We start from the raw sequence: 18669 nt of genomic DNA on the forward strand, positions 1-18669 counted from the left end.
CACACACTTCCGATTCGTCTCAAACAGTTTGTGGTGAATCGCTATTTTTCACAAGGCACTTTGTAAACAGCATTCTTGAGTTTCCTTTGGATACACATGAGAGGTTGCCTGGGCTACCCGCACAGACGTGTTGTGAAATGTGAGGAGCCTCATGGAGGGACAAGGTTGGCACTGCTTAACTCATTTGGATAGTCGATTAGATGTAAATCCAAAGAGGGCAAACTAGGTCAAGATTTTACCTTTAAGTGGATCAACAGATTGGAGCTTAACAGTGCACTGTGCTAACTACCCAACCAGCTTTCATGTTTGACACCTTTATTTTGAACAGTGAAAAATAAAGGAGAAATTAACAACATGCATTTAATCTAATTTGCCCCGAGTTACATTTTGATGTGAATTCAGATCACCTTTAAAATCTGAATGTTGACTGTATAATTTATCTGTATAGGCCTACTACAAGCCAATGAATCAGACCAACTTGGCTAAACAGGATAGGTGTGGGCACTAGGTGTGGCACTACGACGAAATACAGCAAAATTCAGAGCAGTATGTTGTCTTACCTTGAGCTATTAAGGGAGCCCTGTTGTGAGATGGTCCAGACTGGTGTTGGACAACAGGATCCATGGGCCCACTGGTGGGCCCTGGGTTTGTGGAGTTTTGGGTGTGGTTCTGTAAAGGTGCAGGCGGTCCGTGATAGGGGAGATTGTGAGAGGGGGGTGGGTGGTTGTTGTTGGGGCCTGGGGGGTTATTGCCTCCAGTGGTAACTTTAGCCTGGGACATTCCTGGATTGTTCCTGTCCCACAGGTTGACTGTCTTGTTGTAGGTACCAGGGTCACCCCAAGCTGATGTCCCATCATCGATCTCCATCTTACGTCGGATTGACGGTGGGGAGGGCTCTTCCCAGCCTGTAGGCTCAGCTGAGGACTCCTGCTTACTGCCACCCCAACCTCCACCCTGCTTCACTGAGCCTGAGCCTGAGCCTGAGCCTGAGCCACTCCAAGAGCCCATGCTTCCTCCTCCACTGCCACCACTAGGCCCATCCTGAGGCTTGCCCCCCCAACCTTGGGAAGGACCACTGGGACGCTGGGAAACTGGCTCTCCCCAGCCGCCATTTCCTCCAGCTCCAGATATGCCAGGTCCTGATGATGACATTCCCCAGCCTCGTGGGTTTTCCTTCCAGCCTCCTGCTTCTCCTTCCCACCCAGGGTTGGTGGGACTCTTTTTGCTCTCTTCTGGTTCTCTCCAGTCCCCTGCATTATTGCTCCCTCCACTACTGCCCCAGTTGTGGGATGCTTTGGGTTGATCTCCCCAACCCTGGGACTTTGTCTTCATGTGAGAATCATCCCACCCACTTGACTTCTCCTCTCCCCAGGACTGACTGCCATTCTTGGGTATACTGGTGGTGGTGCCCCCTGTTGGGGGGTTCCCCCAGCCACCAGGGCCACCTGGGGGCTTAATGTTTTTAGATGGCTCTCCCCAACCAGAGCTAGGTTGGTTGGTAGCAGTTATGCTTCCACCCCAACCTGAAGCTCCCTGAGAACCAGGCACATCATTTTTGCTCCCGGGGTCAGTCCTCTGAGATGGGCCCATATTAGTGTTGGAGGGCCCCTGGGCCTCGCTTGGAGTAGCTGGGCCAGAGCCCCATGATTCTGTGCCGACATCATTCTTGCGTTTAGTATTGTCCATGTCCCAGGAGGTGTGCTGGCGAACAGGGGTCTGCCCCCAACCAGTGTTACACAACACCCTGGGGTCCAGATCTTGGGCAGGCAGCAAAGGAGCTGGATTATCTCTGGATGAGCGGTCTCCGGTTTGGGGATGTCCTTCCATGCTGTCACTGCTACCTTCACTGGCACCAGCTGTGCTCACAGCTCTGCCCCAAGGACTAGCCTGTGGATCCTGGGGAGGAGAGCTTGGGGCATCCCAGCCTCCCTGGGCCTCTTCAGTGTGCTGCTTCCCCCAGCCTCCACCAGACTGGTCACCCCAGCCTCCAGAGTTTCCTGTTCCACCTCCTCCATGGCCCCAGCCAGAGTCCCAGCCAGGTGCCTCCTTTGATGAAGGTGCCTTTGAGTCACCACTGTTACCCCATACTGAGCTACCATCTTCTCCATTGACCTGTGGCCCACCTGGTGGGGGCTGGCCCATGGAACCCATGCCTACAGGTGCACTACCCCAGCCAGGCAAGTTGTGGATGGGGCTGGGGGGTTCCTGCTTATTAGTGTGATTTGGTCCATCAGTTTTAAGGTTCTGAGGTTCTGAACTGAAAGACACATTCGTGGACGGGGAGGGGTGTGGCTCTGATGTGTCAGAGGCCATTATGCTACCCCAGGCGCTGCCAATCCCCGAGGAGTTGCTGTTAGTGTTGGCTCCGGTACAGGTGCTGGTCTGAGTTGGTGGGGGGCCAGGTGGATTACAGAGGTTGGGTGTAGGTTGAGGAGGTGAAATGGTGTTGGCTCCCCCTGAGCTGCCTCCCCCTGTGCCACCCCCATCATGCCCCAACATGGGCCAGGCAGAAGGGTTGGCATTAGGGTTTAGGTTCAAGTTAAAGTTGGTGGTGGAGGATGATGAAGAAGAGCCCCAGCCCCTGCTGCCTCCTCCCCCTACTGGGCTGTCACTCTTCCCTTCACTCCCCACTGAGGACTGAGGGGGGCAATGGGAAGGTCCAGGCCCAGAGCCCCAGCTGCGATTGGCTGCAACCTGGCTAGAGAGCATGCTGGTTCCAGTATGATTGGCAGGGCTGGGCCCACTGTTGGCCTTGCTGCTAAGGTGGTTGGCAGGAAAGTGGCCTGTCTGGCTATTGGCCCCTGTGGCCATAGTCACTGTACTACAACTACTAATAGTACTACTGCTGCTGCTGCTGCTGCTGCTGCTGCTGCTGCTGCTGCTGGTCAGGCGACCAGGGTCAGTGTCCAAGGGGCATCCTCCTGGAAGGGCCTGGCTCTGGCTGAGGGTAATAGAAGGCCAAGCCTCTGTGTCCTTCTGGTCAATGATCAGTTGATCCCAGCCACTGAGATTGGTGGAAGATGCAGCACTTGTGGCACTCCTGTTGGCTGGCAGGTGTCCCCAGAGGGGATTATCATACTGGGCTCCTTGGCCGCTCTGTGGGGGCAGTTCTGTATGGGAGAAAATAAAGAAAACAGGACATGTGCATGAACAAGAGGATGAGAGAAGAGAGACACAAGTTATGTACGTCATCACGCCCACATATGCTTAGTAAGGTTGAAATACCATGGCAACATGTGAGGTGTCTACTTATGCGTACATTGACTTCACAAGATGCTATATTAATGAAAATAAATACCACCCACATAAAAACACAGAACACAGAATGACTAATTTGATTGGAGAGGGAGCTTTAATTAGTGACATTTATGCTCCCTATTTAAACACTACACATTTTCATAGGTCAAACATAGTTTCCATACATATGCTCCATGATGTAACCAAGATAAGGTGAGAAGATATTCACAATGTAACTGTGAACAACCACCTACTTGTTTGCCTTTTTTAAAATTAAAATACAGCCATTGTATTTCACTGTGGTTGCATACGTAAATGGAAAATTGTACCACATGCAAAATCTTTTTGTTCAGGTCATTAAATAATGCACATATTTGTCACATGTTAAATGAGAAGCCCTATTAGCTCAGTAATTCATCTTTGTAACACCTTCACCTCAAAAAGAACTGTCATATTTGGGAAACACATTAAAGGAAATAATCAATGACAGGGGCCATGCAGCTGAGTCATCCTTAACTTCTGACCCCCTGACCATTGCAGTTATGACCTCTGCTTGACATGAAGCACAAATACTCTGAACTAGCCTTAGGCAGCTGGTCTCCTCACCAACCTGTCAACCTCCATCTGCCTCTACAACTGCTCTGACAACCCAGAGCAATGCTTTGGCTTATTTCTCCTAGAATACCATGGAGTGAGTTGAGAGTGCTTGGACATCCACTTTGAATATGGATTATGTTGGTACCAACTAAGAGGTAACGCCTGCACACTCGCTCCATGCCACAAAAAAAGTATTTTTTTTATTACTGACAATGTTCTGAATCTTCGTCTGGTCAACATGCTTAAAAAATGTAAATAACACCTATATTAATGCACAGCAATGGGCTGACAAGCTCCATGATGACAGGTGTGTTTAACCATCATAAACACCCAGAATAATAATCTTCCAAATCATTATTAACAATTCAATGATTCATAACATCAGATACATTGGGGAGGAACAACACTAAAAAGCAATGGTTAAAAACATCAAAACTATTTCTTCAATACACAGACACAATCCCAGGTACATCCATCATCTCCAACAATGCTGACACTGCACCTGCATGATGTGCATATAACTACAACTTGGTACCATCTAAGCCCAGCTGTAGATCATGATTGCTGCACAGATCAACCTCCTGCTACCTCATCGCCTCCCCTCTGCAACCCCTCGTACAGCAGCGACTTGTTGTTTACACGTGCCTTCACAAGCATGCTTAGTTTGTATGCAAAGACTGACTGTGTCACAACTGCATCAGGGAAGTGACAGCATTTGTGTACCACCCCCTGTTTTCCAGCATACTTTAATACTTGCAGCTAAAGGAGAGAGGAGGCAGTGAGAGAGTAGGAGGGAAAAAAGAGGGCACTGTTTCTGACACACAGTGCTGTCGTTCTGTAGCGTCACTCTACTGAGAAGTGCAGGACCGCCATTTTCTCAGTCCTCAGAACTACAACCAAAAAGGCTCTGAGCTGCCGTCTGTATCTCCGCCATCGTTGCTTTAATAGCATGCACGTCTCGTTCTAAATCATAAATACAAAACATAAGAACTCGACACAGCATGTCTGCAATGCACTGTCACTGCAGAGTCAATGTTTCAAAGTGCTCATTCACACAGTGTGTAAATACAAGCTACCAAAACAACACAGAAGAGGCAGAGAAAGGAGAAAAGGCAGGGAGGCTGAAGAGGAAACGAGTGGAGATGTGAATCACAGTAGTGAAATACCTGTGGAGAGGTGCCTCCCAACCATCCTGTAAAGAGCTAGGTTTTGTGCGACGCAGCTACCATCCTTGTCTCAATATGTCTGCTCGGCTCGCCAAGCTTCTGAGGCTCGTTTCTGAAATGCAGCCAAGAAGTTGCACAGCTCTTGCACGGCATGAGACACCCCCCTCTCCCCCCCCTCCGCCACCCCACCACCACCACCCTCCCTCCCTTCCTTCCTCACCCCTCATGCTCGGTCCCTCCCACCAACACTGCTTTGGCTGGGTCTCTCCCCTTCTATCTATTGCCTCTCTCTGGCTTTATTTATATCATGCTCTATTCCTATCCTGACGGAGGATATTCTCCCTCTCTGGAAAAGCACTGAAAGAACGCTGGTTGGGGGAAGGGATTACAGCGTTGGAGAGATGGGGGTGGGGGGGCAGTATTAGTGGTGGTGGGGGGCTTGGTTAACAGCTGAACAATAAAGCCTGGAGACTTTCATTATGCACTCATGAGGCATGAGGTAAAACAAAACAAAAGGGGGACTCTTCTAACCTCCCCCCATCCTCACATCTTTCAACCTTTCAAAACTGTCACTAAATATTTAGCCAAGACCACTCCATCTGCAATTAGCACTGCTGCCCACAATGGAGACCCTCTTGCATAGCAGTGGCAGGCAAGAGAGAGCAAAAGCCTGCGGCACCCCCGGTGCTGGAATGACAATTTTGTCACACTTGCATGCATGTACGAATGAACAGGCATATAATCAGATCACACATGATGACAAATGACTGTTTTTGTTTAGATTTATTAACTGTTAGCTGGGAATGCTGTGAGTAGCAGCAGCAAGCCTTGGGCAGAAAAAACTGCAATTTCATGTGGGTGCTTTCTGGGCGAAGAGAAAGGACACGAAATGAGCAGAGTCACAGGGATCTGGTTACAGTGCACGATAAGGGATTGGTGATCTGTTTCCGAACACAGCACTGGAACTACACGGAGGAAAGAGGATGCAAAGAGAGACAACAAAGAAAGACATGCATAAGACTCAGTAGAAGGCACGGAGTGAGGAGGATAGCAAGGGCTGTGAGCTCGGCAAAAGACAACAAAAAGAGCAGCAGTTCCCCGGATCAAGGCTGGTATTGTTTACAAATGATCCTGGCGCCCACGCAACAACACAATAAGTCAATGTTTGGTAGAGAACAGAGTCCCTTCATGGCTGAGGTTCAGCCCACTGTGCCTCTCCAGTGTGAGGACCTAACATGTGGTGAGGTCATGCCGTGCCTCTGCATGGCCACTTGCTCCTTTGTGTGTTAACATACACACTGTGCAGACACTGCCTCTACTGTATCGATGCATACACACTGGTAAACAGAAAAACACACACTACTTCCTGAACGCTCAGATGAGCAGGAAATCCATTCTTCCACACTTTCTTTCAGCCTCTTAACATTTGCAATTTTTAAGTGGACATGTAGGTGCAGTATAAATGTACGGTGTGTGTGTGTGTGTGTGTGTGTGTGTGTGTGTGGGAGTAAAAGACATAAAGGTCAGGTAAAGAGGGATCATGAGGAATGAAAATAGAAAGACAGCAAGGACAGAAAATGAAGCACAGAGATGGATGTTGATAGATGGAAGGAGGAAGTAATCTAGGAGGGCTGTGTGGGTCTCAGCTGGGCTGATCCTGGCTTAATGAAGTCCCCGAGGGGCACAGAGACGGGATGGTACAGAGCTGACAATGCATGCTGCCAGCCAGATGCACGAGCTCTCTGACAGACACACACACACTAAAACACACCTCCCAGGAATGTGCTACCTCTGTGTTTAACGATCACAAACGCCACATCCCAACTGCTTTTGATTTGATGCACTGAAAACAGCAGATAACTGTACAGGGGCAGCATGAAAACCTCAGGGTCACATCAGCCAAATAAAAGGATGGATCATGGAAATTGGAATGATGTTTTTTCTTTGATTTGATGATTGCAGCACTAAACCTGTTATTACTTGGATTTCTCACAAATAGGTCTAGATACTTGTTATTAAATGTCAGTTTCACAAGCAGTAGTTAGCAGTAGGGATACTTTTTCTGCTGTGCTGTGATCAATTCTACAAAAACTAACATAGAAAGTAAAGGAGGGACGTGAATATCCATGAATGTCAATATGAATCTGGTCTTAACAGCTCAAAACACATTACAGTGTGACCAACTTACTGATACACTGCCGACTAAATGTGTTAAGAGCTGAAACGATTCATTAATGGAAAATTAATTGGGAACTATTGATAAAGAAATTAATAATTTTGCTTGCCATCTTCAAAGCAAAAATGCCTTAACAGCACTGATTCATGTTTCTCAGATGTGCTGATTTGATGTTTTTCTTTGCCATACACAATAACAACCCATGGGCTTTTAGAAACATAATCGACATTTAACTTTTAACTGACTAAACCATTAATAGATTCCAAAATGTGTCTGCATTTTAGCATAAACTATAGTTGGTTACTGTGTATTTTATTATTATCCAAGCAATTAAAGCATCTCCTACTGAAGATTGTTCATCGTTGGCAACGAATCAGAGTAATGAATCATCTAACTATTAACAGGTTGTGTAACCACTATGTGATCTTTGTCAAACAACAATTGTCTTATGCAGTATTATTCCAGCAGACCATTAGCTGGCAAATAAAAATAGTTCATAAATAAGTGTTTGGGATAGTCTACTGAACCAGCTGACGGGGTCAGCAGGTCTTAAAGTGAGACAGGGTCAGGACAGCATTGCAAAAATGGCACACGTTTCCTGTTTGCCTCCCTGGTGTGACGCAAAATGACAAAGCAGAATAGCTGCCATCAGCCGTAGAACCAGGAGTTCTTCTAGGCCCACAACTCTGCAGCTTTTTCTGCTGCTGTTGGAAATAAGCTAAACTGGCACAGACAGTTTGGTGGCTTATTGACTGTACAGAAATATATGCAAGACATTCTGTTAGTTATAGTTTGCTTTCTTTGCAGCCGCTTTGCTGTTAATGCCGTGTTATTATCTCAGCATTATCTCAAGGGAAAAGACTAACAGGGACAAAACCTGTTTTTTAAAAAGAACACATCTACGACATCTGGCTGTCATGTTTGCCTGTGAGTATCCACTTTCTCCTCCTCCTCTAAAGGATAAACCAGGTCAAGGGCTTCCTCCAGCATGCCAGTCTTAAAATAGTTTGCTCTCTCACGCCTCCTCTACATGAAAGGGCCTTAGGATATGGATTGTTAGCTGAGCAAAAGGCAACATTGGGAAAAGGCTATAATAATGGTTAGACCGACAGATGTACATATAGAATATGCAGCCTGACTAATCTTGGCTGCCCAGGGGCCAATGAGGGTTATGTGTGAACTGTGGGGTTGGTGTAGCGTAGGTGGAGGAGGTGAGCACATGTGCATCAGAGAACAACAAGCATTGCAGAGACGGCGAGAGGAGCAGAGACACGGAGCAAGCGAGACAAAATAGAAAAAAGAAAGAGTGCGTGCTGAACATTTGTGGTTAACAGAGAGCTGATGTTTAATCACATCACAAGGCGTCCCAGTCCTCTTTGAGGGGATTCCCAAGGCTCTTTTACAGCATCATCAGCAGACTTAAAGAGCACATCAAGTCTAGCATGCATACACTCTAGGCAAGCTATTAGCACATTAGCTGAACTGTTCCTTCACTTGACAAGGCCTGTTTACATTAAGATGCTATTGTTGTTGTCCGCCCCTGTTGTGCTTTGCAAGTACAATGCCTACTAGTACATAAAACCTTGATCATTACTTTATGGGCTTTTTTTTAGCTAGGGGGTGTTAGACAAATGAAAAAGGGAGTTGCTATAAATCTTAAGCACTATAGCCAACACATAACGTATTTCTTTGATATGTTAACAGTCAAACTAAACAAGTTAGAGAAGGCCAGGGCTGCTGAGTGCATGACTGCATCCTTAAAATGGGACTTCCTCAATGAGGAATACTTTATCTGTATAAGCAGTGTTAATCTAAATTGATATGAAATCTGACCTCTTATCATGAAACTTGCTCATTAAAACACACCAGTAGTTGCTTCTGTTTGCCTTTACAGCAGAATAATACTGTAAGTGTTAAGTTGCTATTCAGCGCTAAAGCTGCAGAGGAAGACAATGTTTGTGTTTACATACATGTACATGTACATGTGCACATACGAACACGCAGACCATGTTTCTCAGCCCCACTTTTACAGGAGGGCCGACATGTGACCGGGTAATGAAAGACGGGGTGAGGCGAGGGGGAGTCAGAGGAGAGAGAGAGAGAGAGAAGAGGGAGAGAGAGAAGAGGGAGAGGAGAGCGAATGAATGCAGCTAGTGTGTTTCCACTGTTAGCTATCGGCAAGAAATGAAAGCAGGGAGGGAGACAATCAGCAGACAAGGCTGTGGGGCCAGAGTGATGGAAGTGAAGTGGGTTTACCTGTGGCGCTCTGCATGTGTTAAATGACACTGCTGCATATTTTACAAGGCAGAAACGAAGCTGTGAGGTTTTTAAACTGGAGATTTTAACGGGAGATAGAGTGGAGCTCATGTACAAAACTTCTCTGCACACCTTTGGAGATGCCCTGAGTGTTATTCAGCATCTGTAAAGGTATATCTGAAAATGTCCCACTGGACTCCTGTCTGTCTTTCAGTCTGGAAGATCCTCCTGTTTGTCTGTCCTAATCAGTCGGTTCAAAGATGCACAGAGAGCAAAAGCAGAACAGAGCAGGCCTGCCAGAGAGGGGCGGAGAGAGGCAGCAGCTTTTACCGTAAGCCATGAGTCACTTCAGCCCACAGTACTGGACCTCTGCCATGCTTGCTCTCTCCTTTCTTACTTTCCTTCTCACTCAGTCTTTCTATCAGTGCCAGGTCAGGCCCACTGAGGCGCCCAGCCAACTAGCTCGCTCCATATGGCTCCTCCTCCTCCGAAAACAGGAAATACTGTAGGGATGGTCAGCAATGCTCTACGAAGAGTAGGAGGATGATGATGAGAGGGAGGAGGAGATAGAGAAGAGGACAGGACACACATCTCATCGCCATGGAGATCGAACTGCATTCAAACAGCATCGGAGTGGTTGGACGATGCACAGACACGCACTTATGATAAAATTTGCTTTCCTTCCCAGACAATGAAAAGCCTTGTGCCAAAGAAAGACATTTCAACATCATCCTCTTCAAAGATCAGATGTAGATCAGTGCTTAAAAGATCAGTACTTTAGATCGAATAGACCTTCGCCACTTGGAAATACATACAACCTAATTCACTGTGACGTGCAGAGCCTCAGGAAGGAACACACACACATGCAGAGACAGACAGCTGTGTTTACTCTCCATCCTCTACCCCTGTAAGTCTCTATCCCCATTTCTAATCCCCAGCCAGGCAGAGTGAAAATAAACAACAGTCAGCAGCACCTGTGATGCAAGTGCCTTCGCACTGCTCTACAGGTACGCTGTGCTGTTACAATCACAGCGCCACACTAAAAACAAGATTAGATATAGACACTGTCATTCAAGAATGTCAGTGTCAATATATGCAAAAACGACCACTGCACAGCTGATATAAGTTGAACAGCTGTCAGGATGAGTTTGTGCTGAACATTATGTGTAAAAATATACCCTATGTCACACCTTTGTTAAAGTATCGACAAATAGTACTTTGACATTTTATTTTACTGGAGCTGTCTGAAGACAGGCAGACACGATACACATCTAAGTCTGAGTTTAACCCTGAATTGGTTGACATGCAGTTTGAGGGGGCTGCAGTGCCTGATTAATTGCCTTAACGATCTAGTTCTTGGATGAGCTGCTGGATTTCTGGCATGTCAGAAGTTTTGGTCGGCTACAGTTTGAGCTGTTGCAAAGCCTGATTTCCCATATGGCTGCTGTCAAAACATCGGTAATAAACTGTAGTGAGCTTGTTTGAATATTATTGAAGGGATATTTGACATGTTGTGGCCAAAACTGTAGATTTGACTGACTGCAGTTATACAAACTAACAAACTAAAACTAAACTAATAAAGTGATGCTGCCTTTCTCTGTTTGTCAACACTGTTGAGGATGCTGTCGTCTTTTATTGAATGAGTTTTATTGGAATAGTCTCTGTACAAAACTGACCGAGTTTCTATGCTTACGTCCAGCATGAGCGCTGAACTGTTAGCAGTCATCTGATCCATGTAGTGGGAGCGTAAAAGTCACGAAAAACTTGTAGTGTGAGTTGATTCCATGTAAAAGCGCAGTGTCTGCCCATCTTAGAACGACCTTATTTGCTACTGAATTCCAGTCACCCTCAGTCACATAACTAATCCATCCATCATATCCACTTTCAGCATATCCAGTGTATCCATCACCTGACATGGACATGCTGGATATATTAAAAGTGATTCACAACAACTTTGAACTTTCCTACAATAATCCCCCCAACGCTGCATATAAAAACCACTATTTTTTGCAATATACATTAACTGAATTCCCTTTATATAACCTCTGCAAATAAAGGGATTAAGAGACAGCGACTGGCCAACAGAGTGTCTAGGCTGACCTGTAGGCAGGCTGGCTGAGGAGGAAGAGGAGCAGGAGGGAGAAGAGTGTATGGCTACTGCAGGTTCAGTAGTGGCGGGACGTCCTGTGGTGGTGAGAGGCAGGGTCCCGGAGGGCAGAGGCTGGCCCCTCTTCAACAGCTGCTTGTGCTCCTGCTGGCGGAAGCGTGGGGGCACCTCTCTGGGCGGGTAGCGCTGCTGGAGCAGAGTCTGGGGCTGCTGTGCTGTCTGCGGCTGACCTCCGGAGGGGGCGCGCTTGCCATTGCCACTGCTTGGGGGTACAGACGGGATGGCACCGGGGTTGATGGGGGGATGAGGAGGGGTGGGGTCGAGCTTGGCAGAGTCTGGCACTGTGGAGGTGGGAAGGTGATGGGGAACAGGTAACAAGAGAGCAGAAATGCAGGGATAAGGGAGGTTAAGGCTCATTAGGCAAAGCAGAGTTGTCGAGCACACACTAGTGCCAAAACAACAATTGAGTTGCACTTTTACTAATTATTTCATTGCATTTTATTTGACATTTTTGAAAGCAAAAACTGCCTCAACGCGCGTATACAAAACATCAGCAGTGCAGCTTAAGACTTTTCAGGAAAGCTGCTTTGGCTGAGCATTTCCTCCGCTGCCTGTTTTCAAAGCCATGGTCACTGTTGGATGAGGACCATAATGTTAAATTCAGACAGACAAATGAGGAGATCTCTATAAATACACAAGATTCACAGTCTCTCCTGGCTGTCTGAAGCTTCACTCTGGGCAGTGGTCAGTCTAAACACATGGATGCTCTTTGGAGAACCAGAGGACTGTAATAATCTCAGGGTGGTTCTGCAATGAACCCTCAGCCTTTAGGGATGTCCAACACACACGACTCTCACACTATGTCATGGTGCCAGGTTACAGATTAGAAGTGATAAGGAGGTCAAGTACCAGATAATGAACTCAGATCTGCCTGCTGCATTATTGTGAGCCACTGCCTCCATCAGGACAGTATTGCAAAGAGTGCTCAGCCCCATCAATGTAAGATATTCACGGTTTGTGGCAGGTTATGGCCCCTGAAATGATCACCTCTCAGTGCTCTACCAAAGCTGTTAGTTATTAACCGCTTGTGCAGCTGCTGAAGCAAAGTGCTCATGTCCCACTAGCTTTAGTAACAGTAACATAGCAACAGAGTGTGATTCTCTCGCTCTGTCACAAACACACACACACACACACCATTTGCCATAGTCTGTGTTCAGCTTGGGCTCTGCACTTTTTCTTTTTGCAACATTTCAACCAAGTAGCCAAACTACTAAAAAAAGAGAGGCACTCATCGTCAATACAATTGTAGGGTAGGGTCATCTCTACAAGCTATGACTCTCAGCATACATATAATCATTTGATAAACTTGTTATAAAAATCAGATGAATAAAATTAATAAATAATGTGTGTGTTGTGGATTGTCACTTTATTTCCTTCGTTAAAAAAGAAAAAAAAGAAGGTGCTGTAAAGTCCTGAGCAGGCTAATACACTGTGGCTCAATGCGGAAGTTAAAGGTTAGAGGTCAGCGCTAAGTCAAACTGGATGATCAGCTCGGGGTCACAGGGGCACTGCTGGGTGAGATGCATTATGGGACACAAAGCACGCTGGATAATCGCCTCAGTACATTTCATTACATAACAGAACAAGCTGGTAAATGTAAACAGGATGCAACAAAAGTGTTTAAAACCTACACATACTGTAGAAGAAGAAACCCAAACACCAGCTGATCGGACGTTATGCGCACTCAGCCAAAATGGTATTTGACTTCTTGCTGGTTATAAAATGCAGGAGAAAGGAGGAAAAGGCAGCAACCAAGAGAAAAAGAAAATCTTTGTGTGGCCTAAATGAGTTATAAAGAGCAGTGCTTCGCCATTGGCTGCCATCCCAAGTGTGTGCAGTGAAGCAATGAATAACTCGCACACATGCGGCCGGCCCGACACACACAAAAACAAAGAGTTATGTAATGCTGAGGCCCACACTGAGGGGAAAGGACAGGATGGTGTCGTATAATATACATTCACACAGCCTTGTAAATACAGACAGGCATGTTCGCTCATTTATAACAACGAAGTGCTCTTCTTCCTCATTTTCCTGCGTATGTTTATGTCTGTCATGCATGTGTGGAGGATGAGGGTGTTTGGGGGGGGGGGGGGGTTAGGGTAATTTTTGCCCCCAGTACTGCAGCCCCTCCATGTGCCTCAAAAACAGACTGCATGGGCTGATCTATTTTCACCCATATGTGTCTGTGTGTCTCCCTCTCCCTGCAGCTCAGGAATCAGGGGGGAAGCTCTACAGCTTGAGCTCGCCTCTCATCGGATTTCTCTACATCTGCTCCATTTCCTCTCTGTTCTTGTGCTTCATCCCTCCCCACCTTCCTGTGCTCTCTTCTCTCTCTCTCCTTCATTCACTGTGATCTGCTATTATCCCCTTGTCATTATTACTGCGTTAGGGATCGGCGGATGGACACAATAATTCCCGGCCAATTCTCCCCGTTGATTTTAAGCGTGATTTCCTCTTAAAAACAAGAGGATTTTGTGGTTGTGCCACAATGTATAATAACAGCTATGAAGGAAATCGTTATACAGTTGGGACTCTCTGATGTGTGACGTAGATTCTTCTGGAAGCTGGGGGAAGGGGAAAGCTGGCTGGCTGCTCTGTCAGCCAATCAGAGGGAAGAGGCAAGGAAAGAGAGGGAGGGAGGGAGAGAGTGAGCTGACGTACAGGAGGAAGGGAAGGAGGTAGAGCAGGGAGGGTAAGTGATGAAGAGAATGGTGTGTGTGTGTGTGTGTGTGTGTGTGTGTGTGTGAGCGAGAGAGAGAGACAGTCTCCACCCCCTTGTGCACACCACTGTGAGCTTGAGTCTCACTGCCTGAAACCAGCTCAGATCTAAATCCGCTTACAATTAGAACACTATTTGCCCATAGTATGTCATGCCGCGCTGGATTCTTCCTTTCAAAAGAATGACAAAAGTCCTGCACATTTAGTAACATCAAAATGACTGATGCATTAAAGCAAAATGTTCTGCAAACTGCAAAATTTGTTGATGAAGAAAATCATAGATTGATACTGGCTTAAAAAGGGGATCAGGAGACAAAAACAAATAAACAAACAACTGGCATCAGCAAGGTGTGGCTCATTAAGCACGAGTCTCACAAGGCACTGCTTTGGAGAAAAAAGTGAAAGAGTTAAAAAAAAGATCAGAGCCACTTGCTCTGACAGCCTATTTGCAAAAACACAGTCCTCAGCTGTGCGAGTCCACAGGAGAATTCCCAGTTCATCAAAGATGCACATCAAACCGTGGCCTTGGGGCTGTGTGCGCTTCACACAGAGGAAGACATCCAATTTTCCACTTTAAAGAGGACTTAATTTTCTGGGAGAAAAGATGATAGCATGCTTGCCTGACTGTTTAGGAGCTAGAGTTTGGGGGGAGGTTGTCTGGGAAGACATTAGAGAGAAGAAGGTAGGTGGAGCAGGAGAGGGTGGAGAGCATTGATACTCCCCTTCCGTCTCATCCTTGGGTGAAAGCAGAAAAAGTGGCCACATGACCTTGAAGGTAAAAGATCCTGCTGTGTGTTTTATGAGTGGAGGCCCATAGATGGAAACTGCACAGGACTAACAGCAGAAACGTATCTTTCACAGGTAGAGAGGCGCGTTTAAACACAATTTAAAAAAGATTTCCATTTGGTCAGTCGTGATGCGTTTTACTGATCTCTACAGCAACAGTTTTACATTAATTCCATGAACTCAATCAAATTGCACACTCCTCATTGCACATATTGGCAGCGGTGACTGATAATAAACTTAAAGGCAGCTACCGTATGGCTTATAAACAACATGACACACAAACAGAATATCCTGCTTAGCAAAGGATTTTTTTAAACAAAATGAGAAGCTTCATTAAACATTTCAACATTTTCTAGTCAGGAGATGTTTTCTTCTTGCTGGGAAAATGTAATACTGTGCTGAGCCTGTGCCATTTAACAATTGATACTGGCATAGCTTCAAATGTGGACCTGAGTAAAAGTTCTTGGGAGATGGATCATTGCCGAGTCCAATACTATCAGTACACCTCTACCTCGGGGTTTAATAATAGCACCCTGCTGACTCTGCTTTCCATTCATCGAAGTGGATCACCTTGCTCTTAAGTGGTGGTACACAGACGCATGCAAAAGTTCTGTTGATTGATTGATCTGTGAGTGATTATAGGGTGGTCATAGCTGAGCTTTTAATCTGCCTAGTTGAGGCCTGAATGAAGCTTTTACAAACCACCTAAAGAGCACGTTGTTTCTCTAAACAGGGTTGCTGTTGCTCTTTATCCTGTAGGATGCAGGTCTCTACTTCAACAGACGGGTGCACTGGCTTCAGCTACGGCTCTATCAAACAACAAATAGTTTATGGTCTTTTGTTTTCTGGATTGGCAGCACAGTCACAAATTCTGTATGTGGAACTGAGTAAAGCTCAGATTTAGCTATTTTTACTAAATGAAAGCCAACACATAATTGTATCTTTTTTCTTGAGTAAACCAGTTACTATAGCAATTCTGTCCATGTGTATCCAAGTGCAAATCCAGGATGATGTTGACATCTCTTTAATGCATTATTTTGAGTGTATCATACATCTGGCGTTGCAGCCAAAGCACACTATCCTAATTGAAGTCAAAAAGGAAACATGGAAATTACTGGATCCTTATCAGATGTCTATTAAACAGGAGGCAGCAGAGAGACTATCAACGAATTGCGAGTGAGGAAGAGAGGCATGTCTTCAGGGTTCTCCATCGCTTTCCTCCTGTGGGCTTTAAAAATGTGAGCAGCGAGCCTCGCAAGAGAGAGGATTAAAGGGCTTAATTAGAAGTGAATAAATATGACACTGTAGTTAAGGGGGAAAACCCTCCCCTGCTGCATCACATTCAACATGGACGAAAACGCTATTTAAGATCCCTTAATGTCAGACAGCACAGTGTGAACAAAACTGGATATCTGAATGGTGCAACAAAGTCACACACCTGAGTGGTATAATATACTCCACATCAACACCAGTTACTCTCGTCTGTGTTTCTAGCCAGAACTATTCTCAACATGCAGAAGCGTCACCGTCAGAGCTGGATGACAGATTAGGGGAGGGTTGTCTGCACGCCCGCTGCTCTCAGAAGACAGGTGGAGGATAGAGACGGACAGCTTCCCTGGACTCATCACTCCCCCGTCCCTGGCCTTTTGTGCTGGCAGCTGCAGGCAGACCAGATTCCTCTGTCTGTTATGATTTAGAGGAAGTGATGTGTGAACGAGAGTGGAACGTCCTGTCCTCCTGACCTGGCCATCACATGCTGGGCAAACTTAATTAATTGAGGCAGCAATATTAGCTTATAGTACAGAAACTGCAACAGTTTTTTCCAAACAGATCTTAACATAATAGATACTCTACTGGTTAAACATTTTGTTTTATTCAACCGTAACAAATTCTACATAAGAATTTGTCTTTGGCCCTTTTCTACATTAAAAAAGGGATTTAAAAAATCCATTTGTTAAGAATATATTTTTTTGGTAATTTTTGTATAACCACAAATTTGCACTGTGCAACCTAACATCTCTCTGCCATTACCAAATACATCAACCCTCCATCCCAGCTCCATTTACAGCCAGCTCCAGAAATTCTCATGACAACCTTTAATTCAACTTATAAAACCACTTAACACAATATAAACACACACATCTCAGTCCCACTATCCTTCATGTTCAGAGAAAAGAAAAAAACACATCATCCATCCTTTCTGTGGCCCTTAAAGCTGCTCTCTGGTTGTGTTAATGAGAATTAACATGACTGAAGTGACAATAAATTTAACGACAAAAAGCTCATATGGATAATTCATAGTGAAACAACAGCAGCATGCTATCTCTGCTGCTCTTTTAAATGTGGTTTATCACCACCACAGCAGCATCCATTTAAGCTGTGCCCCTTGGAGTAAGGCCTGCAGAGGAGGCAGCAATGATGACGGGAGGCACACTGGTATAAATTCCCTGCCGAACACACCGCAATTTATGACTCTCCAACACAAAGCACTGGGCGTAATTAAGCGAATGTAAAACGGCAAATTAATCTGTTATGAAATTACTGCGCCGACACTACTTTATAATAATGTTATCTTTTATTGCACTATGTAAATGCGCGCCTTGATGTGTATGTATGCTGTGCCCTATGTTTGATAGGGATGCAAATGCAGAGCATGAACGGAACCACAATAGCTCATTAACCCTTAGAAATTAAGTCCAGCGCAGCTTGTTGACAGCAGAAGGGCTCTGCTGTGGTACATAATAACTACGATGGGGCCAACACTTTTTACTATTTACTACTACTATTACTATTACTTTCTTGAGGAGGGACGGTCATTACACACCTACTGACGGCTCAAGGCTGTGAAGTTACAACTTGTCTGGCACAAGCACAGATCAAGGTTTGGCTCTACTCTGACGTTAACCTACACTGCGACACAGTGGTGGCAAAGAGCATCTCTACTACAGGTGAGAATGACGATAATAATTAAATATTCCACTGATGTCTAGGACAGTGACACTGACACAAACCACCGATTTGTGAGCAAAGTTAAGTTTAAATATATTTATGCCTTAACAGATGTATGCGACACGTCATGTTAAGATCTGTATATTTTGGAATGCTCTCACACCTTTAATTTGGTCTGGAACAAAAGGAAAACAAAATGATGTTATGTTTTCGGTCTGGTCTGGCTTGTGTTTACATGGACTGACAGGTCAGAACAGATTGGACAGTTTTGGTGGCCGTTTTCATGGATCCACTGGGGAAAATAAAATTCTTGTAACTGACAGGAAGTCATGGTACATTTTACTGTGTCTCATGAGTTTATGTATCTGCTCTGGTGTCACAAAGACCACACAAAGTAAACACTGACAACTTGTTGAGAAAAAAGGAAAGACATCTTTTACGGGGCTATTAATACATATCACTTATGATGAAACTGCCAACGTGGAAAGAGACTCACGCTGCCAAATGATTTGCATAAAAATCTAAGACATATTTCACATTTCATAGTCAGGAGGTGACTGAAAAAAAAGAAAACACAGGACTGCCTCCTTTTCAGACAGTCTCACCAGAGTTCAACA

The 18669-nt window shown here is 45.4% G+C and overlaps 1 protein-coding gene across 1 annotated transcript in view; it reads right to left on the minus strand.

Moving 5' to 3' along the window:
* The window catches only part of tnrc6c1 (trinucleotide repeat containing adaptor 6C1), a 40918-nt gene that overhangs the window by 12013 nt on the left and 10236 nt on the right, over positions 1-18669 (minus strand). The window contains exons 4-5 of the mRNA XM_070847222.1: positions 11533-11880; positions 561-3110 (exon numbers count right to left, since the gene is read on the minus strand). Of these exons, the coding sequence (XP_070703323.1) occupies positions 561-3110; positions 11533-11880 (2898 nt within the window). The remainder of the gene's footprint in view (positions 1-560; positions 3111-11532; positions 11881-18669) is intronic.

The sequence above is a fragment of the Pempheris klunzingeri genome, chromosome 17 (assembly GCF_042242105.1).
Source record: "Pempheris klunzingeri isolate RE-2024b chromosome 17, fPemKlu1.hap1, whole genome shotgun sequence".
Classification (NCBI taxonomy): Eukaryota; Metazoa; Chordata; class Actinopteri; order Acropomatiformes; family Pempheridae; genus Pempheris; species Pempheris klunzingeri.